We start from the raw sequence: 21,635 nt of genomic DNA on the forward strand, positions 1-21,635 counted from the left end.
AATAAAGAAAAGTTGAAGAAATTCAACATTAGCATTTCCAAAGTTAAATGGAGGCAACCAACTTAAATGAAATAAGGCAGCCCATGACACAGAAGACCAGTGGGGTCCTACATACTGCTCAACACCACACACATGAGTAGGACTGAGTCGTGATCTGACTCAGGTCTGCCCTTCTCAGATCTGACAGTATACTGAAGGATTTACACGGGGCTTCAAAAAGATCACCCCTAGGAATCTGTAGCCTAGTTTTAACAGAAGGAATTTTACAAGAGTTCCACTGTAATAAATATAACATGTTTAGAAACTAGCTCCCTGTGTTAGACAGCACTCCAACATCCACTCGCGGAGTTTTCTTTAGGTCCCACTAAGCATTCCAGCTCAGGACCAAACTTGGGTGGGGTCAAAGTGAGAAGGCAGAAACCATGCAGTGAGTTTTCTGCAAGAGGCCTTGCAGCAGTCCATACAGCCAGGAGCCGTCTTTCCCCAGGGACAGCTCAGGTATAAACAAGATTCACTTGGCAAGTGTGGGAGTTTGGCTTAAAGCTTCGTGCCCCATAAGAGCCAGAATCTCTTGTAATAACTCCATTGATGCATGGCTTCCAGGGTTCCCCATGGGCATGCCAAGTTACAAGTCAGGAAAGTCAAAAGACATGGCTCCCTACCAGGGATTTCCAGTTCTCCCAATCCTTGTGCAGTTTATCAGTGAGGAATCATTTTACCATAAGCAATGTTGCCTAATAACATTCTTCTCTTATTAAGCTACCAGGGGAAGTTTTTGCCCAAAAGTCAGATTGTCATGCAGAAGGGGAAATAGCTGGTAACCCTTCACCACAGCAAAATTAAAACAGGTGTTTCGTAACTTCGAATTATCCTGTCTCAGCCCCGTATGTTACACCTGAGTCTGACCTGATTTAGTTCAATTCTCTCACCGTAAAGAGAACCAAAGGAGAGCCTATCCATCTCTATAAAATTCTGAAATGTGGGGAAGTATTTAGACTCAACTTGAATAAATGATTCTTTTTGTTTTAGATTCATCAAGGTGTCCTCTTGTTAAAATTTTAAGACAATTTTTTTTTTAAGTTTCTAATAAGTTATCAGGGCCTATCTCCATGAGATCACAATCAAATATGTTGCTGAAAAAGATCCTTCAAGTGCTGATAACACAAACCTGAGCTGCATGCCAATGTTAAGGTTGTGCAGAAAGTTCCCCCCAAAAGCCATACAGTCCTGAGAAGTAAGCACAGCATGAATCCACCCTGAAACGGTTAAAAGGACATGTCAGTGACTTCTCAATATTTAAACAACACAAATGTGATATCTACCTGTTTTAAGAAACACACAAAAAATCAGTTTAGCTCATACTTCAGTGCCAGAGAAGCTAATGTCTATTATGATCTAAAGATGCAATGATTCAAGTATTTATTAAATGCCTATTCTATGCCACCTCTGTACTGTGTTTCAGATTAATGCATTGACCCAACTAGACAAAATTTTGGTGCAGGACAGAAGGAGGTTTTGGTAGTTGTTACTGTTTTCATTTTTTAGTTTAAAAACACATCTAACTTTATGTTAAAGATTTTACTCTGAGACAAGCCAAATCTGGTTAGAGTGAGGCAAGCATGTTTTCATTAAATGAATAATTGGAACTGGCTGAGCCCCTGGCCTTCCTAGTGTCATCTGAAATGAGTGCCGGTAGGGACCAAGCCGAGGATCGGTGGGACTCCACCCAGGACCTGCCTCTAAGCAAGAAAAGGTAGATCCCCCGTATTTTATGAGGCAGGGTTATGGCCCTACAAATATAAATGTTGGCAATCAGAATGTTATCTTCCCATAAAGCCAACATGTTTCCAAAGTGAGGCTCATTTCTAAGAGATGATGTCTAACTTTTGAAAGAAAGGTCTTGTAGACCAAACATAAAGACGCTATACAAATGTAAATAAATATATTCACATATATTTGCATGGAAAAATTGACTGTTAAAATAGACGGATTCCATTTTCTTTATACTTTTCATAATTTGATTCGTCATTGTTCTGTGATACAGTATCTAAAAAGGCCAAGAAGACTGGATTTCAAGTGGTGGCCATTTGTGTGCTCAAAGGCACAAAGTCTTGAGCTTGACCCTGAAATCACAAATTTGAAGTCTGTGTCAGCTTCAAATTCTGTAGATCAGTGGTTCTCAGTGGAGGAAGCGCTGCCAGCAGAGCGTGGTCTGGAGAGTTGGGGGCAGGGTGGGTGGGGCTGTCACAAGGATTAGGAAGCACCACTGTCATCTTTCGAGTGGGAGCCAGGGTGCAACAGGCAGGACAGTGCCACACAGCAAGAAACTGTCCTGCCTGAGCCAGGACTTTCAAATATGTGCTGGGCATTCAGACAGGTACAGAATCTGTCACTGACTGAGCCCAGAAACGACGGCTCCATTAATATGAAACAGAGCATCTTTTGCAAGGTTTCAGCATGATTTTCTAGGAACACAACCAGGTAGACTGTACACTGAAGAAAATTTATCAGTTGCCAAATACTTTGGGGAAAAAAAAACCCCACACTATCTATAGCAGTGGTTCTTCAAATGTGGTCCCCAGACCAGCGGCATCAGCCTCAGCTGCAAACTTATTAGAAATGCAAATTTTCAGGCCCACCCCAGAGCTACTGAGTCAGAACCACTGGGTTAAGGCCCAGCGCTCTGTGTTTTGGGCTTCCCAGGTGGCGCTAGTGGTAAAGAACCCACCTCCCAATGCAGGAGATGCAAGAGATGCAAGTTTGATCCCAGGGGTGGGAAGATCCCCTGGAGGAGGGGCTGGCAACCCACTCCAGTATTCTTGCCTGGAGAATCCCATGGTCAAAGGAGCCCAGTGGGCTACGGTCCACACGGTCACAAAGAGCTGGACAGGACTGAGCAGGCATACATGCTCTGTGTTTTAATAAGCCCTCCAGGTGACTCTGAGGGTCTGTGGAGTTTGAGAACCATTAATCCACACCAACGCTATAGACTCTGAGCTACCCATCACACACCTGTACTGCTTAGCTGGCCTGTGCATCACCCTGCTTCCAATGTTGCTGTGCCTGAGCAGGGACACTGCAAAATAGTATTTTACTATAAATTACTTCTAATTTCTTTATAATCTAATTAGATTATTACATCAATTGGGGGGAGGGAATTATTGGTGTTGGAGGCTATACTGATGATAAATTTGAGTTTAAGATTTTAAAACAGATATAACAAACTATTTACTAAAAAAAGGAGCTTTGGGGGTCCTTAAGGGAGGGGCTTCGCCCATTCACAGTGAAAATATTGATAGGTATCTAGATTTTATAAATTCTGGTAGTTCTAGGCATTTACTCATTCATTTATTCAACACATACTTATCATATACTCCAGAGCCAAAGTAAGAAAGCAGGGCCTGTAACAGATCCTTGCAAACTCTGCAGCCATTAAGGTCACCCAAATCAGAAGAACACAACTCTCAGAACCACTGGCCTGCAGAATCCATGCCCTGCATTCAGTCACCTCTCAAAATGATACACCTAATGCCTATATTTGAGGCTATAACTAAGGCTGATACTCAATCGCTTCCTAGGCTCCCTCAGAACATACTCATTTGCCTCCTAATTATCCCAGGATAGCAGCCCAGACTCCTACAGCAGACTTGGCCTTCAACATCAGCACAGAGCTGACCAGTTAAAAACTGAAGGGAATTTCATCAAAATTTTAAAATTTTGTGCAAAGGACATTATCAAGAAAGTGAAAAGACAACCCACAGAATGAGAGAAAACATGCAAATCATATATCTGAAAAGGGTTTATTCAGAATATATAAAGAATTCTTACCACTCAGCAATAAAAAAGACAGCCCAACTTAAAAATGGGCAAAGGATTTAACAGGCATTTCTCCAAAGAAGACATACAAACAGCCAGTATGAAAAATGCTTAGCATCGTTACTCACTAAGGAAACACAAATTAAAACCACAATGAGATACTAGTACTTCACACCTACTAGAATGTCAAAAACAAAGATAAGCACAGTGGTGGTGAAGATGTGGAGAAATTGAAATACCTGTACATTGTTTGCAGGAACATAAAATGGTACAGCCGTTAGGAAAACAGTTTGGCAGTTCCTCAAAAAGTTAAACATTAAACCATATGACCCAGCAATTCCACTACTAGGTATAAACCCAAGGGAAATGAAAACAAACCTCCACACAAAAACTATCACACAAATGTTCAAAGCAGCACTATTCAAAACAGCCAAAAAGTGGAGCCAACCCAAATGTCCATCAACTGATGAGGGGATAAACGAAATGTGAAACATCCATGCAGCAGAATATTACTTGGCCATAAAAAGCAATGAAACACTGATAAGAGATACAACATGGATAAGTCTAGTAAACATGATGCTAACTAAAAGCTGGATACAAAAGGTCACCTATTATATATGAAATGTCCAAAACAGGCAAATCCAGAGACAAAAGGAAATTAGAGGTTACTAGGGGCTGAGAGGAGGGGGAATGAGGAGGGGGAATAGGGAGTGGCTGCTAACTGGCACAGGGTTTCTTTTTGAGGTGATGAAATGTTCTGGAATTAGGGAGAGGGTTGCACAGTTCTGCTAATCTACTAAAAACCACTGAATTGCACACTTTTAAAGGGTGTGTATTAAGGTATGTGAATTTTTCAAAATAAAAATGAAGGCAAATGACATAAAACACAATGCCAAAACAAGCTGAACCACCAGAGAAACCCTCTAAGGGACAAGGACGTGAAAAGTTCAACATAAGAATCATCTCTCAGGCTACGCAAAGCCACTTTCCAAACTCAGAGGTTAAACTCAGTTAAACTCAGAGGTTAAACTCTGTTAAACTCAGAGGTTCCAATCAAAAGCTGACTCTGTGATGAGCAATCGCTATGGGGAGTGGGGATGGGATTAAAACCTTACCTGTAGGAACAAATAAGGTATGTCCCTGCTTTACCACACATTTGTAGCATTTATCCACCTTATCTCCAAAGAACACTTCACTCTGGGTCACAGATGAACTCCAAGATTCATAGAGGGCCAAATTGTCATCTGTTGGCTTTATCAAATAAAAAACCTTCTCGCCCTAGGAGGAAGTAATCACACTATTTTTGAAAAAGGAAATGCCATTCTCAGGGTGGCCTATATTGATGCAATTTCCCAATACAATGTTCTAAATTAAATTAGATAATTATCAGATTTCTTAGGCTCAGAAAGACATATTTCACATGCCTGACCAATAGCTACTGCCTTTAATAAGCATCTCCACAGGTACTAATGCTCCCCCTCCCAATAAGACAAGGGGTCAGTAAAGTCATGATGGAGAAACAGTTACAGGAAAGGAGGGTAAAGAATCACAAGCATCCTACTGATCTCATGTTCAAAGTGTAGAAGTAAATACATGTTAACGGGCCCCAGGTTACAGAGAGTCATCTCTGCAAACTCTGCCCTTTCTCCTAAGACCTACAACACTACAGCTGTTTTTAAAGACTTATGAACAGACTTTCTTTAGTGAACTGACCCTCTGCTTTCTCGTGAAGCAAAGGAAGAGGAGCTCGAGGCACAGCATCAAACAGAGTCCAGAGCGTTGCTGATGCACAGGCACGTGGTTTAGACGAAGATCTGGTTCTAGAGCAACACTGTCCAAAAGAACTTTCTGTGACGATGGAAATGTTTCCTATCTGTGCTACACGATACAGTAGATGTAAAGCCCTAAGTGGCTACTGAGCACTTGAGATGTGGTTAGTACAAATGACGAGCTGAATTTTACATTATGTTTCATTATTTAAATTTAGCCCCATGTGCTGAATGGCTACTGCATGGAATAGCACAGTTCTAGATAAAGCAAGGTGAATATATGCTCTCAAGGAGAATTCATAATTTTATGGGCATTCCTGACTTATCCAACTAGCTGTCTTTAGCCTGACCTTAAGATCAGAAGCAATTATTACTATAATTTTGCTCCTTCTCAGGTATCTGATTTACGGATTGACTGGTAGTTGACTGGAGGGAAGAAGACTATATGTTTTTGCGGTTAAGTGAACAAAGAAATACGCCCAGCTTACCCAGAGGACATGGTACCAAACTGAAGTCCCACCAAAATCAATGTGGAAATCTGTGTAGCTGTCTTGAACTCCCATTAAGCAGTATTTCTGAACAAATGGCTTGGGAAAGACTGAATCATCTGGCCAATAATTTTCCACCCAGGAAAGTTTTCTGGCTATATCAGGAACCTCCACCAATTCAGACATCCTTTAAAAAAAAAAACAACAACAGACACACACAAACACACACACACACCCACATCATGCAAATTAAAACTTCTTAAAACTGCATCTCCCATCTCAACCCCAACCAAGAAATTAACTGGAACTCAAGGCTAACAAGAATACTTCAAGTTGGAGCATGCCAAAGCAAAATGTACAACAACATAGCTGTATCTCTGGACCACTTTAGGAGTCACAATTATGTTTCTTACTAAAATAAATTCATCATTTAACTACATTTAGCTAACACAAAGCTGAATCAAAATGCCCAGAACTACTCACTTTGTATCTGAAAATTCAAGGCTGATCACATTTAACACTTTTGGTCTGTTGGGATTCGTGAAGTATTTCACATAATTGTGAAGTGTCATTTTGCTGTCTGCCTGCCTTGCCACATCAATGACATCTATCACTTTGTCACCACCTGCAGAGAAAAATTATAGCCTTATTATTGTGCTTAAGAGTTTCATCAATAGATGCCCTAAACAAAAATTTTTTAAAGACCATATTTACTGCACGGGATAATTAAGCCATCTGTAAGAACTACATAGTCTAGACAAAGACTCTTCCTATATCCTTACTTTTTAAGTCCAACTGGAACTTCTGAACAAAGGAACACTTTTTGAAAGAATAAAGCAATTAAGACAGAGCTGCATAATTAACACTGAGTGTAAAAATTTATGTGTTTACAAAGCTTTCCATACAACAATGATTTATTGTGTATCTTATGACAAAAGTGCATATTACACTGGTAGGTAAAAACTGAGTCACATGTTCTGGCTGTTAATTCCTGGTAATCAAAATTATAATTAATAATTCTACACAAAATGTGGACACAGACATTTCCCTTTTACTTCTTTAACACTTAACATTCTGAGTCCATCATTTTGAGAAACCCATCAGTCATTGGGGAATTAGTGAACAAATTAACCAGGACAAACAATTTCTGCTTGCCTGGTAGTGTCTTCTCTCCTAATATTCTGCTTCAAGAAAAAAATGAAGCAAAAATCAGTGCATATTATTGTCTGTGAGATGAGTTTTGAATTGGGATTAATTTACGATTTTCCTATAAAACCATGAGGTACTGCATGCACAACGCTGAATCACCCTAAAAACCAGTGAGTTTTACAATGTCTTACAGGATAAGGTGAAATTCAAAATACAGCAATACTTAATCTGAAACAGGAAACAAGAACCCGTTTCTTACCTGAATGTAACTTTAAACAAGCTAAGAAAGTCAAATAGACTATTTATATTTAGGAGGCAAAACAATTCTGTTAATTGAAGCATTTTACAGCATTAAAAAAGTTAGCTATCAAGTAGTGTGAACATTTTACCTACACTTTTATTACACTAGCCATTTATTTTACAATGTTATCTATACAAACAGGTTTTCGTGAAACCTCAGCCTCTTCTTCTAATTTATCAAATAGTTCAAAACTAAGCTGAATGTGAAGTGAGGCAATTTAACCGGATTTCCTCAGTGAAACAATTGGCAATGTCAACCAATGGATTGATAAAGGGACAAATTCTCAGATTATTTCAGGCTCAGAAGATAACATAAAGAATAGACAGTTTGAGTCAAGACAGACTTGAGATCTAATCCTCAAATAATCTTTATCTACTTTGCTGACAAGGAATGAGATCCACATCGAGTCAGCTTTCTCTCTCAATACCCTTATGAGAATGAAAGAAGTGCCTGAAAATGTCAACAATAATGCAACAGATAAAGGGTCTTCTACCTTGTTTCTTATACCTTTCTGGGACTCAATATAAAGCATTAAGTCCAGACATCATTAAAAGGCAGTATCATCAAGTCATTAAAGTAAAACTAGGTTTGAAAATAAGCTTCTCTTTTTCTAGGCAGCAGGAGGTTACTAAAGCAGGATCCAGAAATCTTGCACCTGAATGCTGCTACCAAGGTCTAGAACTCACCCAGTTTCCCAAAGACTTCTTTTTCATATCTGTAGCTACCCCTCTGTAATATTTTTTCCTAGCAAGTATCAGGAAGTTTGATGGCAAAAAACAAATAAAGCAATAGGATGAGGCTGTACAGAATGCTTCCTTCTGTCTTTCTGAAAGTAGGTCTACAGAGAAAGAAGTTTTCAACGTACATGACATGGCATTTCACTTTTCCTGACCCAGAAACTGAATTAAACTAACATCTCTTCATTCAATTTTTAGTATTTTAGGATAATATCAACTGGATTTTTTAACGTGTTTTCCCAAGCAATTAAAGGAATCCAGTTCGTACCTACATAACGTTCCACATCCATAACAGAAAAAGTTGATGGCGGGAGCCTGAGTCCCAGATCATCTAATTTGGGGACCATTATAGGGACTTCAAATCCGTGTTTCTCCAGGTACCTTTGTGTCAGCTGGCTGCCATGCATCTTTACAATGATTTCATCGGCACTAAAGAAAACATAAGAGTAAAATGTCATCTTTACTGATCAGTTTAGCTAAAAAAAAAAAAAATCTGGTAATGGATTAACTCATGCTCTATTATTACCTGAATCAGTGGTTCTCAACCTATCTAATACCTAATTTTCCTTTTTATAACTAATGTTTTATAAAGCTCCTTTTAGTATCCTACATACAATTGGAAAAATATATGTGAATTATATAAAATGCCTTAACTATAACAAGAGAAAAAACAAATTATAGCAAAATACGGATTTCAATATGTAAATATTCAGGTAAACAACACTAGAAAAGATAACAGAATAACAGTTCAGTTCAGTCACTCAGTCACGTCCTACTCTTTCCACCCCATGGACTGCAGCATGCCAGGCTTCCCTAACAGAGTAACAGAATAACGGGATGCCTACAATTAGTCCTAACGAATGGTTGGATTTAAAAGAAGTAACAGATTAGAAGTAACTCAACACATGCTGCACAGAAAACCAGAAGAGCAAAAGGGAGGGGGTACAATACAATAGGAGCTGGTTAGGATAAGTAAAAACAGATCGTATTTTATCTTGCTATAAAATTCTACACAAATATTTATTAGACATCATAAAGTCTCCTGGGACATAGAACAATTCATGGTTTCCTGCACACTGGAGGATGACTAGCATCCAGAGTCCCTACTCACTGAGACAACGTCCAAATGCCCCAGTTGAGAATTCCTGATTTAAAAGGTCATTATCCTCAGTATTTAATAAGTTTTAATACGTTAGTCACCTTAAGCCGCTAAAAACGGGTTGCTGAACTTCTGGCTGCATTCTTTAATGACTAACCTGTTCTAGGCATTACACTCAAGTGTGGTCTGTCTGTCCCTTTTCACTGTCCCCTCAGTTTAGCTCAGTTCAGTCACTCAGTTGTGTCCAACTCTTTGCTACTCCATGAACTACAGCATACCAGGCTTCCCTGTCCATCAACAACTCCTGGAGCTTGCTCAAACTCATGTCCACTGAGTCAGTGATGCCATCCAACCAGCTCATCTTCTGTCGTCCCCTTCTCTTCCTGCCTTCAGTCTTTCCCAGCATCAGGGTCTTTTCCAATGAGTCAGTTCTTTGCATCAGAAGGCCAAAGTATCGGAGCTTCAGCTTCAACATCAGTCCTTCCAATGAATATTCAGGATTGATTTCCTTTAGGACTGACTGATTTGATCTCCATGCTGTCCAAGGGACTCTCAAGGGTCTTCTCCAACACCACAGTTCAAAAGCATCAATTCTTTGGCACTCAGCCTTCTTTATGGTCCAGCTCTCACATTCATTCATAACTACTGGAAAAACCATAGCTTTGACTAGATGGACCTTTGTCAGCAAAGTAATGTCTCTGCTTTTTAATATGCTGTCTAGGTTGGTCATAGTTTTCTTCCAAGGAGCAAGCGTCTTTTAAATTCATGGCTGCAGTCACCACCTGCTGTGATTTTGGAGCCAAAGATAATAAAGTCTCTCACTGTTTCCACTGTTGCCCCATCTATTTGCCATGAAGTGATGCGACCGGATGCCATGATCTTTGTTTTTTTAATGTTGAGTTTTAAGCCAGTTTTTTCACTCTCCTCTTTCACTTTCATCAAGAGGCCCTTTAGTTCCTCTTTGTTTTCTTCCATAAGGGTGCTGTCATTGCATATGTGAAGTTATTGATATTTCTCCCTGCAATCTTGATTCCAGCTTGTGCTTCATCCAGCCCGGCATTTCGCATGATGTACTCTGCACTGAAGTTAAATAAGCACAGTGACAACAGTCTGCCTTGGCGCACTCCTTTCCCAATTTGGGACCAGTCCATTTTTCCATGTCTGGTTCTAACTGTTGCTTCTTGACCTGCATACAGATTTCTCAGGAGGCAGGTAAGGTGGTCTGGTATTCCCATCTCTTAAAGAATTTTCCAGTTTGTTGACTGTTCCCTAACCATAAATCAGAGATCTCTAAAAATGGATAGTCTTAATTTTATATTTCAAATGTTCACAGAATTGCAGCTGCTATACATTGAAAGTTAAGGGCAACATTTGCATCATAGGTTAAACACAACAGTTTCCTTTTTTACAATCAGATCTTAGCTATCTTGATGTCATCTGTAGCCTAGCTGTCAAGGAGATAACAGGAGAAACTAGGTCTCTGAATTACTGAGCTCAGATCATCCCACCTTCTCAGTAACAGTAGGTCAGTTTAAGGCCTTAAAAAAATCCAGACAGACTTTTCTTGGACAGTCATGTAAATAGAAGGTTTAGAGCTTCTTTACCTGACTCACTGAGTTCTGTACTGCCTTTTATTTTCCCTATAAATATTCCCAAGTGTTCCTTCTTCCTCAGCCTCTGAGAATTTAACAATTCCTTAAACTCCAATCTACAGGAAAATCTTTAATCTTTTGTACTCCTTCATCTTAAATGTTTGGTGTTTTACTCCACCAAAGTGATCAAAAATATTTAGGTTCAAGTTCTTAAAAACACAGGTACATCATTACTTACAAGAGAAAAAAAACTGGACACTATACCATAGTGGGCTAGTTAAGTAAACTATGGTACGTATATATGGTACAGACACACACACACACTATTGCACACTACACAGCAGTTAAAGAGTGAGATAAACTTGTGTATATATATGGAAGGTATCTATTAAATATAACAGTAAAAAAAAAGCAAGTTGCACAACATATGTGTAACATAACCCCATTTTATCCTTTAAAATTAGAAGTGTATACACATCACACATCTGTACACATAATTTTTAAAAATTATCATTTACATAAAAAAAGGATCCAAAAAAACTTTAAGTCTTAAAATAAGGGTGGAGAAGATAACCCATTCACTTTATTTTACACATTTCTATGCTAATCCCATTGAATATGGGTGATTTAGTTAACTATTGTCACTCTGCCTGCGGAGGTTTATGGAGTTACACAAAATAAAACCAAGACCTTTAATTAATGATAAGTACAGTGTGGACATTTGTGACCATCTCTGTAATCTGTATTTAACTCGTGTTTAACACTCTGGCAGAGAAGCCACAGGAATCACTGGGCCAGGATTTTTGACACTACTCTTTTGGGTTACAAACCTATTTAAAAAAATGAAAGCTATGCCCTCTCTCCCTGAAAAATTGACATTCATACATCAACAATAAATAGTTTACACAGTTTCAGGGAACTCACAAGTCTCTCTGAAGACAGCCAAGAGACACTGGCTGAAAACTTGGGCTCCAAATCAATCAATGAAAATAGACATTTCTCCAATGACTTTGATACTGATAAAAGAGAATATTTGAGAACAGGGCCTTTAATATCACAAAAAGCCCATGGAAATCACTGCATTTCATTTTTTTTTTTCTCTCTCTGTTACCTGTGGGAGCCAAGAGAAGCCACTTATCATTTACGCTTCTGTTTAAGGAAGGGGAATGGCCAGGAATCCTCAAGATTACAAAGAAAGAGCAGGGTTTTATACTTGCAGGATCTGAAATAATTCCATAATAGGCTGCAGGTGATATTGTGATTGAAATTTAAATTGTACTTCCCCTTTTTAACAAGCCTGGATGTGATCCCATGTAAAAAGCCTATTAAGCATTATCACTTTAAATAGATGTCAGGCAGTGAGTAGGAAATGATCTAAATTAGCATGGTTAAATGCTGCATAATGCTTTTGACGCTCTTCTCTTGAGCCATATAACTCAAACACATTATCTTAAAAAAATAAAAATTAAAAAAAAAAAAAAAACAACCTAGTCTTGCTCCACCAGAGGCTGAGCAATGGCTGTGAGGATTTCTGGCAGAAGTAGGGTGGAGACAGATCGGAAAACAACATACGGGAAAACAGAGCGTGAAAATAAGAGGAGGTGAGGCAAAGAAGAGAGAGAAGCAGCCAGCAGACGACGCAAGGACCAAGCTAGGTAACGTTCTTAAGTGTTTTTGGTCATAACAGGTTTCCATACCTTGGGAAGACTCGAGAACGTAGTTCCTTCACAAAAGTTCTAGTTCCAGCCTGCACTGGTTTGGAACCATCATCAATTTCTGTGTAGTCATGCCTGTGCCAGTTCCTCCTCTTTTTCACTGGATTTTGAGAAGATTAAAAGAAGAAAACATCTCTGTAACTGGTGGTACCACATACTTTCTATCATTATAGTCTACATAATCAGAAACAATTGTAAAGTACAATAATACTCACATGTTAAAATGTATTTCTAAGGTTGAAGAAGTAAAATTTACTTTATGCCATGCTGCAACTATAGGCAGTTAACTGTGGGGTTTTAAAAATCCTTCTACTACGACTACTATCATCATTATTTTGGCTACGTCTCACAGCATGCAGGATATTAATTCCCCGACCAGGATTCGAACCCACACCCCCTGCAATGGAACCTCGGAATCTTAACCAGTGTACCACCAAGGAAGTCCCTTAAATCTTTCTACTTCAAAAATTATTTTAAAATTAAACCAAGGAATTCAAAGTAGCAGATTGAGCCTTTTATAATACCCATATTTATACATACTATAAACCTCACTACTATTTAAAATCTTGACTGTCACTAGAACATTAGGTCATAACATGATTTTTATAGATCATCCAAATCAGTCTCTCAGGACAGGGCCTTTGATCTCACGTCAGAAATCTATTTTAACAGCACAGTCACTTCTCTTTTATGTCAAGATTTATTCCCAAAATAAGCATGGTTACACTGACACAGGAACAGCATCATAATATAAGGAGGACAAGTGAGATGACAGAATCAATACCGGAGGGCTCATTCTAACACTCAGATCCTGTGAGTCTACAGCTCTGGGAGGCTAAAACTTGAGTAGGCACAGCAAATGAAATCGGGACACTTGGCTTTGACTCCTAGTTTAGTCACAACTTACTCTGCACATGTGTGTGCATGCTCAGTTACTTAGTTGTGTCTGATTCTTTTGCAACCCCATGAACTGGAGCCCACTGGGCTCCTCTGTCCATGAAACATTCCGGGCAAGAACACTGAAGTGGGATGCCATATCCTCCGATAGGACATCTTCCCGACTCAGGGACTGAACCTGCAGCCCCTTCACTGGCAGGCAGATTCTTTACCACTGGTACCACCTGGGAAGCCCCAACTTACTCTGCAACATGTCTGGGTGCAGTGTCCTCGATGTGGAAATGAAGGGGAAATGTTCTATGTTTCAGACTGTGCTGCAGAACCCTTAATAAAAGGGAAGATGGAGAAGAGACTGAGGTTGGAGCTCTGGATCTCATTCATTCCTCTTTTCATCAGGGTGGAACCACCTGCACATCTTTTGTGTGGCATCAAGATAAGATTTCAGTTTTACATCTTTTTTTTTTTTTGAAAATCACTTTTAAGCCTAAAACTTCCATAGTTCTGGGAAATGTATGTGAGTGAGTGAAAGTCATTCAGTTATGTCTGACTCTTTGAGAGCCCATGGTCTCTACAGTCCATGGAATTCTCCAGGTCAGAATACTGGAGTGGGTATCCATTCCCTTCTCCAGGGGATCTTCCCAATCCAGGGATTAAACCCAGGTCTCCCTCACTGCACAGAGTCGGACACGACTGAAGCGACTTAGCAGCAGTAGCAGCCCTCATTGCAGGTGGATTCTTTACCATCTGAGCCACCAGGGAAGCCCGGGAAATGTATTGATGTCTAAAATTTACTTAGATGGAATAAAAAAATAAGATGGGCAGTGTACAGTGGGATAGTTAGTGGACAGATATGAGATAAACAAGTAATGTGAAATGCTGATAGTGGAATCTAGATGGTGGGTTTAGAGGTAATATTCTTTCAACTTTTCCTGGATATTTGAACATTTTCATAATAAAACCTTGGCAGGGGTGACAACTCTATGAGTCGAAGTTATTTCAAACCCTTCACCTTACAAAGATCATCATAATAAAATACTGCTGGATCCTCATAAGGATAAGGACAAGCCACACATAAATAATCAATAGGGGCAGAAATCAGGTTCCTTCATATCTAAGTCTCAAACAAGATTCCCAAGTAATTTATGGCAGTCAGATCCTCAAATGGAAGACAGTAAGTCCCATTTTTAAAAAAAACCTCGTGGAAAAAAACTGACAATCATTAAGCAACCTTCCTAGAAAAGACCATTAAGGCAACCTTCGTGTGTGTGTGTGTTCTTTTTTTCCTCACTTAAAATCACTTCTAGGGAATTCCCTGGCAATCCAGTGGTTAGGACTCTGTGCTTTCACTGCTGTGGGCCCTAATTTGGTCCCTGGTTGGGGAACTAAGATCCCACAAGCCTCGATACACAGTCAAAAAACAAAACAAACAAACAAAAAAATCAAAGGTGCATGATTCAAAGGTATTTCATTCCAGGCTTTTGCTTACATATAAACAGATATATAACCCCATTTTATTTTCAGCTGGGATCATAATTTTATGCTTATCTTTACTATCATGGGCATTTTCTCCTTATTAAATGTTCAAAAACAATTTAAAGGCAGCCTAGAATTTTAAGATGTAAATGAAGATGCATCTTTAAACAAAGATGAAATTAATATTTATATACATAAATCTGTTTCTGGCTATATACTACAAAACTGCCTCCCAAAAAGTGGTAGGTAACCCATTCTCACCAATATATATAAGCAACCTGACCAACAGTGGGAAAGAGGGAGGAAGGGAAAAAAGAAAAAGAACAAACTGCCCATTTGAAAGTTAATAATGATGTTACATTGTTTTAATTTTCAGTTTGGCGTAACAGATTAAAATTAAAACCGATTGGGATTGGACAGCTACGGATTCAAACTCCAGCTCTGCCAAACAGCTACATCAAAGACCTAGTAATATCATTTTTCTCATATCAAGGTGTTACAAATATCAAAGTAGATAACATAAATCTATTAGCAGTACTTCTCAGCACAGTGTCTGGGGCAATCAATCAGCTGCCAACTACTTTTCTTTCCTTTTAAATGTGTTGACTTGTAGGATGTTAACAGAAGGCTACAATGTCCTGTTGGACCAACATCCTCAATACATCAAATCAGTCACTGCAAGAGCTGACTGAATTTCTTAAAGGAAGGAGGCCAGCGAAAGAATATTTTAATAGTGGTCATAGGGAAAGGAGAGAAAATTTTGCATTTGGATTGCATGTGCCTGAGGAGCACTGAGAATATGTGTTTAAGTATTGGGCTGGGTTTTTTGAGACTGGTCCTCGAACAGATTCTTAATTCCCATTAAGAAGGTAAAGTCTAAATTCACCATATTAATGAATATTTTACTGTCTAAATGGAATCTGTATTAAGGATTCCTGGGGAACTCTGAAAAGAAATAGGAAATCTTTGGTAGCAAGTAAGAGAGGCTTAAGAGCAAGACAGAAAATGTCCAAAAGGGATTACCCAAACTAGGTGTGAGGGTGAGGGGTGGGGCGATGTAACCTTAAAATGGGATAAAACAAACTGCTGGATCTGGAGTATTTTCCTTATGGCTACTTAGAGTCAGACTTTTTGCCCAGAAGACAGTCCATGTCTGATCTTATGTTATTCAAGGATGAGAAGAATATGGAGGGGCAGGTAATCGTCAATGAGCTCCCCTCTGAAGCATTGTTATTCAAAGTGTAGCTTCATGATCCATTATGGATTGTGAAATCAATTTAGTGAGCATGACAAGCTTTTAAAAAAATTAAATCACACAGGAAAAAAGAAAATAAGAGTGCATTACATGGAACAGTGTTTTAAATACTACATTATTCTGATTCATAGTAACCCATATAATATCTCATAGAAATTAAATTCAAATTATTTCATTTGGGGGTTATTTACTAAAATTCCAAATTGAAACTTACATTTCAGTTCTGTTTCTCTTCTTGATATAACAAGCCAGTATTATTTATTTCCTCCAAGAATTACACTTGGTCAATAATTGCTTCAAGTTATATACTACATACTTCAGTGCTACATAATATGAAACTTTATAAACATTTATGGGACTTCCCTGGTGGGCCAGTGGTTAAGAATTGGCCTTCCATTACTGGGAACATGGGTGCGATCCCTGGTTGGGGCATCAAGAACCCACATGTGTGGGGCAACCAAGCCCACGTGTCACAATTAGAGAGCCTGCACTGCAGTTACTGAGCCTACGCCACAAAGAGAGCATGCAGGCTGCAACTAAGACCCGCTGCAGCCAAACAGATGAGTAAATATCTTTTTTTAATTTATGACAATAAATTAGTCAATTATACATGTAACAACTAATTATACATGTTCAACCAATTTGCTAACCTCAAATTTTATACTGCAGAAACGACAAAAACGATAATCTGTATTTTACCAAAAAAAAAAAAATTCAATACATTTATACAGCTTAAATTGCTAAATCTCTTAGAAACTAGGTAAAGTGTTAATATTTCTAACAAAACAGATAAGCAGTCAGTTGCTACTAAGTTGCTTTTGAAAAATCACTTGCCTATAACCAGAGAACACAATTTCTATTTTTAAAAAGTACTATGGAAAAACTGAATTCAAAGAAAGAGATTGTCTGTTACCCACGTCTGACCCAAGTGTGTACAATTCTAAAATGATTAAGTCTACAGTTTTCCCTTTTAGTTTTAGGAACACAAAAATGCTAGTATGCAGTCTAAATTTTTAAGAGAAGAAATAGTTACAATATATTCCAAAGCCTTTTAAAAATCACTTCTCTACTCTCACAATTGTACGATAACTAATATTCCAATATATTCTGAAGCATTTGTAAGAGGCTAACAACAAAGGGGACGACAGAGGATGAGATGGTAGGAAGGCACCATTGACTCAATGGACATGAGTTTGAGCAAGCTCCAGAAGATAGTGAAGGATGGGAAACCTGGCATGCAACAGTGCATGGGGTCGCAGAGAGCCAGACACGACTAAGCGACTGAACAACCGCCGCCTCCTTTCCTCTGTTCTGCTGGTGTGCTCCAGAAGATGTGTGGCTTCCCTGCCCAAGCCCTCAGCCCTCAGAAAGGACAGTGCGGGCAGAGAGCTGGTCTGGCCTCTGTCCTTGGGACAGGACAGGGACTGTCAGAAGGTTACTTTCATCACAGAGGACAGTGGGACAGGACTCTAGGCCATACTCAATAGCAGGACCTAATTCGGACAACAGAAGTAATACCTTAGCATGTCAGTGCCCTAATTTTTTCCTCCAAGTGTACTGCATGTGTGCATTAAAGTCATCCTATACACTGTCCCAAATAGTACTGATTTTTTCTTCTTCTTTCAGTTTTATTGGGATATAACTGACATACAGCAATGAATAAGTTTAAGTTATACAACATAATGGTCTGACTGACATACATCATTTCATGATGACCACAGTAAGTTTAATGACTATCCATCATCTCATGTAGATACAAAATAAACATAGAAAAAAAATTTTTTTCCTGTAATGAGAACTCTTAGGATCCACTTTCTTAACAACTTTCACAAAGAACATACAGCAGTGCTGAATCATATTTATCTGTTGTACAGCCCTAGTACTTATTTATCTTATAGCTGGAAGTTTGTACTTTTTGATCACCTTGATCCAACCTTGCCCCCCACCCCCCACCCCTGCCCCTGGTAACCACAAATCTGTTCTCTTTTTCTATGGGCCTTTGTCTTTGAAACATAAATGGCCAACAACACTGTGTTAGGTTCGTGCACACAACACAGTGATTCAGTATTTCTACACATTTCAGAATGATCACCACAGCAAGTCTAGTTACAATCCTTTTTAAAAAAAACCTTGAGAGATAAAAACAGCCAGAATCAGAAAAAGTTTACTTTATTTCACTTCTCAAGTTGAAAGCTTTGAAAAATATGTATTTTGAGTATGGAGCTTTGCACTGGCAGTTAAGAACAATAGTGTTTTTTTCACTTAATGCTTTGACTTGTTAAATAAGTTAATAATTCAAACAAAAACTGCACTCCCAATATCTTCAGAAAAATCTTTCTTATAGTTCTCAGTGGGTATAATATAACTAGTCAGAGTATCAGTAAGTATTGTCATGTATATATTAAGTTCTAAACTCCAATTTTGATTTAAGCTTCTAGTACTTACTCAAGGAGGAACCATGTAGAAGTGCACAGTTGGGACAGTGATACAGGTCAATGTCAACGGCATGATGTTCTTCTACTCCAACACAGCTAAGGGAAAGAAATATAAGGCCAATATGTAAATAAGGTAAAAATCTTTACTTAACTATAATAGATCGGTTAGAATTTAGCTAAGAAACATACAACAATCTCACCAACGCATTTTGAAGAGTACAGAAACACAAGTAAGAAAAAATTTTATTCTCTTCTCTGCATATCGGAGAAATGGCAACCCACTCCAGTACTCTTGCCTGGAAAATCCCATGGACAGAGGAGGCTGGTAGGCTAGAGTCCATAGGGTCGCAAAGAGTTGGACAGGACTGAGCAACTTCTCTTCACTTCACTTCTGCATACTGGAGTGGGTAGCCTTTCCCTTCTCCAGGGGATCTTCCCAAGCCAGGAATCGAACCCAGCTCTCCCGCAGTGAAGGCGGATTCTTAACCAGCTCAGCCACCACGGAAACCCAAGAATATTGGAGTGGGTGGCTGATCCCTTCTCTATCAGATCTTCCCCACCCAGCAATCAAACTGGGGTCTCCTGTATTGCAGGCAGATTCTTTGCCAGCTGAGCTACCAGGGAAGCCCCCTTTCTCTGCATATTTTCTGAATAATTGTGGGGGAGAATATACCCAAATTCACTATTAGCAGCAGTAGAGACATCAGAAGTATAACATATTTATAACATAATAAGTATATTTTATTTTATAAATAGATGTTTTATTTATAATGTTATAAGTAATTATAACATAAACCATAAGACCCTCAACCATTATGTAAATGCTACCTGCTATGGACTCAATGTGTTTGTGTCCTTCCAAAATTCACATGCTGAAGCTATAAATCCCGGTGTGACTATGTTTTGGAGATAGGGCCTCTAAGGAAGTAATAAGGGTTCAGTGAGGTCATAAGGAGGGGGCCTTAATCCAACAGGATTACTGTCTTTTTAAGAAGTAACACCAGAGAGCTCACAACCCCTCTCTCTCTCTCCGATCTCTTCTCTCTGCCTCCCTTTCCTGGGTAGATTAAAACACCACCTAACTGTAAAATATGGTCGTCATCAGCCAGAGTGGCTAGCAAATTTGGGTAACATCACTGACATGGTGAGCGCACTGAGTCCTAACAATTCTGCATTAGGTCTCATACCCCTAATTAACCAGTTAAATTAGTGTGAGGCATTGTATCTGGAATACCCTGTCCCATGGAGTATACAGCAGTAGCATTTAAATAAAGATTGAGGGAACTAGGAACTCGAAAAACTATATCATGACATCTTGAGCATAGGAGTGGTTCATCAGTGAAAGACCACAGCAGCTTTGCTCACTTTCTAAGTAATTTATTAGGGTAAAATTTTACACGTTTGTATTCCCCAAAAGTTTCAGAACAAAAACACAACCACAACTAATACCTGAAAGAGCCAAAGCAGTACTAACACAGAATTTGGGGGTATCGGTTGATAGGCGATACAGTGGAAGAGAAAATCAGCGAAATGGACAGTGGTCACATTATTCAGAATGCAGCAAAGAGAATAAGGTGACAGGAAATACAAACAAGAGTGTGAGAGCCATGAAGGACAAAATGAAAATGTAACACACATTTAACCAGAGACTCAGAAGGTAAAATAGAGAGAACAGGGACAGAAGCAATATCATGAGCTAACAGCTACAAGTTTGCAGAAATAGTGAAAGACATTGGTCTCCAGATTTAAGAAACCCAACACATCCCCAGCAGGATGAATAAAAAGTCAACTCACATCACGGTCAATCTGCAGAAAATAAAAGTTGGGAAATTTCACAGATTACATGCAAGGATGAGCGACTTCTCAAAGAAATAATGAAAATTGGAACACACTAGAATACCTTACATGTGCTTAAAGAAACTATCTGCTAACCTATATCTATTAACTGAGCATTCAATACTCAGTTAAAATGTGTTTCAAGAAGGAGAGGGGAGGAAAAAAGTTGTACAACCAAAACAGAGTTCACCTCCATCCAACCCACAGCAAAGAAATTGCCAGTGGATGTACTTCTGGCAGAAGGAAGATGGTCACAGACAACTCTGAGATGCAAGAAAAATGGAAAAGCCAAGAAAAGTAGAGCAATATTTCTGATAGAATATGTAGGCAAAACACAATCTATGAAACATACAAGGTTTGAGCTGCAGAATTTAAAAAAACATGGCCTAATGAACATTTATAGACCCCTACACCCAACATCCGTAGAACACAGCCCCCCTCTCGAGCACACGCGGGCCATTCTTAACAGCAGCCACACGCTGGGCCACCATCAGGTCTGCAGGTATGAAGTCAGAAATCCTCTGGCCACAGTTCAGTTGAGAGAGAAAGCAATGACGGAAAAGGCAACGAGAAAATCTTCATGTGTTTCGAAATTAAGAAAGAATATTATAAAGAAGCCAAGTAAAAAGATAAATCATAACAAAACTCTAAAAATTATTTTGAGCTGAACAGGAATGAAAATGCTACATAACAAAATGTGTCAAATGCAGAACTTGTAAACAGAAATATATAACTTTAAATACATGCATTACGGGAAAAAGAGGTTAAAATTAATGAAGTAGTAAAATCTACCTCAAATAGTAACAAAAAGAATAGCAAAATAAACCTTAAACACACAGACAGAAGGAAAACTAAAAGAGCAGAATTGATGACACAGGAAACAAGCGTACAACAGAGCACTGTAGCCAAAAACGGATTCTTTGAAAAGACTTATAAAATTGTCAAACCTCTGGCAAGCTTATGAAAAATGAGATAAAACATAAACAACCAATGGTAGGAATGAAAAGAGGGAGAAAACTACAGATTCTATAGATACTAAATGTTAAAGAGGGTATTATGAATGATTTTATGCT

The 21,635-nt window shown here is 38.8% G+C and overlaps 1 protein-coding gene across 1 annotated transcript in view; it reads right to left on the reverse strand.

Moving 5' to 3' along the window:
• The window catches only part of KDM7A (lysine demethylase 7A), a 76,367-nt gene that overhangs the window by 21,765 nt on the left and 32,967 nt on the right, over positions 1-21,635 (reverse strand). The window contains exons 2-8 of the mRNA XM_040259994.1: positions 18,737-18,822; positions 12,649-12,766; positions 8,529-8,689; positions 6,557-6,698; positions 6,074-6,260; positions 4,932-5,094; positions 1,169-1,256 (exon numbers count right to left, since the gene is read on the reverse strand). Of these exons, the coding sequence (XP_040115928.1) occupies positions 1,169-1,256; positions 4,932-5,094; positions 6,074-6,260; positions 6,557-6,698; positions 8,529-8,689; positions 12,649-12,766; positions 18,737-18,822 (945 nt within the window). The remainder of the gene's footprint in view (positions 1-1,168; positions 1,257-4,931; positions 5,095-6,073; positions 6,261-6,556; positions 6,699-8,528; positions 8,690-12,648; positions 12,767-18,736; positions 18,823-21,635) is intronic.

The sequence above is a fragment of the Oryx dammah genome, unplaced genomic scaffold, assembly GCF_014754425.2.
Source record: "Oryx dammah isolate SB20612 unplaced genomic scaffold, SCBI_Odam_1.1 HiC_scaffold_18, whole genome shotgun sequence".
NCBI classification, from domain to species: domain Eukaryota; kingdom Metazoa; phylum Chordata; class Mammalia; order Artiodactyla; family Bovidae; genus Oryx; species Oryx dammah.